Source organism: Ornithodoros turicata, chromosome 2 (assembly GCF_037126465.1).
Source record: "Ornithodoros turicata isolate Travis chromosome 2, ASM3712646v1, whole genome shotgun sequence".
Lineage (NCBI taxonomy): Eukaryota > Metazoa > Arthropoda > Arachnida > Ixodida > Argasidae > Ornithodoros > Ornithodoros turicata.
The window spans coordinates 79,078,835-79,082,944 of record NC_088202.1 but is presented as its reverse complement, the minus strand read 5'-3'; the positions used below and the strand labels follow the sequence as shown (position 1 = coordinate 79,082,944).

The following is a 4,110-nucleotide window of genomic DNA, read 5'->3' as shown; positions in this document are numbered from 1 at the left end:
TCGGAGGAAGCTGGGGCAGTCACATGACCGGAATCCAACCAGATTTCGCAACCGCTCCGACGGCGTTGGTCAGACCACTCTAGAGCGCTCCGAGTTGGAGGAAAGAGCTCCAAAGGAACCAGTCGAATGCAGTGATAGTGCTCTGTTTCGACCACTCGAAGATGAAACGTCACTCCAGAGCGAGCGATCGGAAGCAACCAGCCGAACACACCATAAGTTCCTCGCTCTGCCCCCTTATTCTCTCCTATCTGGGTCTTCGCATGGTTAATTTTGCTAAGTTTAAGGTTAGGGTTGCTGTTCCAGTCTTTTTCTTTTCCTTTTTATCTGCGTTATGTAGTCAGTATATTTTCCAGGTATCGGAGTAGTCAAACCTAACCCTGTCGGGAGAAACATCTCCACATTTTGCCAATTTTCTTCTAATATAATACTATCTAAAAACGTGCATATGGTAAGCACGCGTCGGGTCCGTAGCGTATTAGGTTATACCGCGTAGAACATTCCGTGACATTAGAGTCAGTAAGCATGCATTATCGACCGGCCTGTATGATTCTGACACCGGTCAGTAGCGCGAGTAGTGGCCACAGCTTCAAGGCTCAACACTGTGAGTAGTTTGTTTAATGTATATATCTTTAAAACTTGTAAAGTAACGTGTCAACGCGGGGCCTCTACATGTAGCTTTTGCAACGAAAGTGCTTCACAAATCAAAAGCGGAAATGAAACGTCAGCTGTATCCTGTGAAGTTCAATCGTTAACACTCATTTCGTCAAGTCTCCGCGTGTAATGCCGTCTACATAGATTGTGTTTTGCGGGAAAATTAATCGAAGTCATGGTACCAGAAAGCCAACCAGAAAGCCACAAGAAGAAGAAAACGTGCTGTTGTACCCAGCTCACAACAATGTTTGGGGCGTTGTCACATAATTTCGGACGCTTCGACGCGTTAGGAACGATGCGTTTAGGACGTTTTCCGCAACAGCAAAAGGGGAGCATGTGGAAGTAATCGCGCTCTTTCGTGACTGATGCCACCTTGACACAGGTATTTATACTTTGAATCTTTAATTCGCGGCGATTTGAACGATTTCCGACACTTGTCATTTCGAGATTTCGATTTCCAACACTTGTCATTTCGTTTTCTGCCGACGCTAGCGCCACGCCGAGGCGAAGCGAGGCGCGACCGCATGGTACCAATATGCAGCGGTACGCGGTACAGTGCGAAGGCAGCGATACACCGAGATTCGTGCTAGTTTATAGCATGGATCCTCGTAGTAAAAGGAAAAAGGGAAGTTACTGCTGTGTCGTTGGATGCCACAATAACAGAGCTGACGCAAGAGGGAAGCAACCTGCAATTAAGTTTTACTCGTTCCCGAACAAGTGGTATGAACAGGAACGCCGACGACGGTGGATTACAGCTGTACGACGGGTCAAGTAAGTAACGTTAGTTGCTTGATATATTTTATGGAGATAATTCGGTCCATCGAGTTGTTTCTTTTTCTTTTATTTCTAACCACACACATGTTTGCTTTTCGCGCAGCGAGGATGGCACTGACTGGGAGCCGAGCCCCACAAGCGTCATATGCAGCTCGCACTTCGTTGGAAATGAGAAGGCCGTTGATGAGGCGCACCCAGCCTACGTTCCAACGGTTTTCCCGGAAGTGTACAAGAAAAAATTAGCCAGACCAGTGGATGTCATTGAACGCTACGAAAAATAGGCTATCATGTCTGGGCAACTTGCTGACTACCATCGGTGACATTTTCACACTTTCTTTCGCCGCCGAAATTACAGATCCAAGAAACGTACCCAATCTGATGGCAACACTAAGGCCACCCGGCACATGGAAATTCCTGTTGCAGCCACAGACATGAATTCCTCATGGCTACATGTTGAGGACATGATTGAGTGTGATGTGGAACATGGCCTAATATCCACGGTAAGTATGACCTGACACCACAGTAGCAGTCGCCCGCGTCATTTTGCTGTCTACACACCATGGATTCCTACAAACTACCCCGACTTCATACGCTGTAGCATGTAGCCCAAAAATAGGATGACACAAATTACGCATAAATGTACTCCTACTACCTTCTCTGTGGTGTACTCTTGAACGACAGTAGTGTTATTTTACCACATCAACACTAATAAAATGCTCAAATTTTATCGAATATCAATGTTTTTTTCTTACCAAGAGCAAGGAAAAACATTGCATATACAGCGTTTTTACTGCATGTTTCCAAGCTTTTTAGTGCATAGTTGAACCTATAATTAGAGAGTTTTTATGGCATATTTATCCACACTCTAATGATAACAAAAGAGATTATGATCTCTCATGCAGGGCACGCAGACAGAAGCCACCAGCCAGTGTGATGTTGGTACCTTCTCCGTCTTGATGTGCACAATTTTGGACAACGCGCGCGGCACGCAGGTTAGTCACTCGTCTTGTACTGAAAGTGCAGTTCAGGCAACACCGCACACCAAGTCATCTTCGACTGGCCCAGATAACCGTGTTTGCATTTTCCAAGGCTATGAGAGCGTTTGTGATGATGCAGCAACAGTGCAGGAGTTATGTGGGATAAGCCTACAAGGCTTTGCATTACTTCTTAGTTTGCTTACTAGCCTTAGAGTAAAGTCAGTCAGCATTACTGTTCCAAATGAGCTTCTAATGTTTTTGATGAAATTGAAACTAGGACTATCGTTCTCAAGTTTGGGTACCCTGTTTGGTGTGCATCGATCAACAGCAAGTAGAGTATTTTTTCTTGTCCTCGCGAATCTGGTGACCGCAACCAGGGACTGGACTTTTCCTCCGTCACTAAGCACCGTTAGAGCTACAATGCCACACTGTTTTAAGGAACACTATCATGCTTGCAGGTATATCATTGATTGTACTGAAGTTCGAACCGAAACACCAGCTCCTGTCGAGAAGCAGCGTAGTCTTTACTCAAATTACAAGGGAGGCATGACCGTGAAATTTCTGGTGGATATTGTACCCAATGGGCAGATTGCCTTTATATCAAAGGCATATGGAGGACGGGAGAGTGACACAACTATCACAGTTCAGTGTGGATTTCTTGACCTCGTTGAGCCGGGTGACCTTATTCTGGCCGATAAAGGCTTCCCTGGGATTAATGCACATCTAGGACTGAAAGATGCAATTTTAGTCATGCCCCCATTTTCATCTGGCAATGCCCAATTTAGCAGCCAAGAAATGGACCACACATACCAGATTGCACAGGTCAGAGTGCATGTGGAAAGGGCTATTCAACGCCTAAAGGTATTCAATATTATAAACCAGAGGGTGCCAATTGATCTGGTTCCACACATGACAGACATAGTTCGAATGTGTGCAGTACTTGTGAATTTACAAGCGCAAATTTTAGGTCACCAGAATGACCTGTATAGTTTGTGTACTGAACACTTGGTATACTGTGTGATGAATGCAGTGTTTCACAAGGCTGTAAGCGCACCTGAGTGTGATTAAGACTCTGTGTTTCAGTGTAAAACTGAAACGTGAACTCAAATCCTGTAACAATATGACATGCAAGTTTTGTGAAATCAGGTATGCTAGCAAACTACTGTTGTGAAAGTAGCATTGCAATTACAGAACTGATTGGCAAGAACGAATATGTGAGAATATGTCGTTATGTAGCTACCTATGTTTAAAGGAGACTTATTGTCGCAAAAAAATTAAGACTGAAAATTTCTACTTTTACATACCCCCTTTTACAGCTCATGAAATAAAACTCGAAAACACAGGGCTCTAATTATGATTCATTGTGCTGTATACATGCTGCACCCTGTACCTATGTAACAATAAAGTAGACAACTCTGCTGGCAGTGTTGAATTTGAATCACCAGTTACTAGCTATCATGGGCAACATGTGTGTAAAATAAAAGACCTCAAGCTTGGGAATAAGCTCACTGAGGTAATCATCATCACGCGGAACTATTACGTTGATGGACTGTGCCTCAGAAAAAACAAAAACAAATGTTTCGCTAACATTTATAATATATATTCCGATTTGCACTTCAGTATAGTACTGATGTGTTCTTCTAAGTGTGAGTTTCCCATCTTCATAGCGCAGGTATGGGACGTAGCTTGTCTCTGCTGTATGATCTAT

The 4,110-nt window shown here is 44.0% G+C and overlaps 1 protein-coding gene across 1 annotated transcript; it reads left to right on the top strand.

The window, feature by feature from the left end:
- Positions 1-1,249: 1,249 nt before the first annotated feature.
- On the top strand, positions 1,250-3,470 carry LOC135384818 (uncharacterized). The gene is made up of 3 exons (XM_064614003.1): positions 1,250-1,422; positions 1,529-1,682; positions 2,328-3,470. Exons 1-3 carry the CDS (start codon positions 1,250-1,252, stop codon positions 3,468-3,470), a joined length of 1,470 nt encoding a protein of 489 aa, XP_064470073.1.
- Positions 3,471-4,110: the final 640 nt, after the last annotated feature.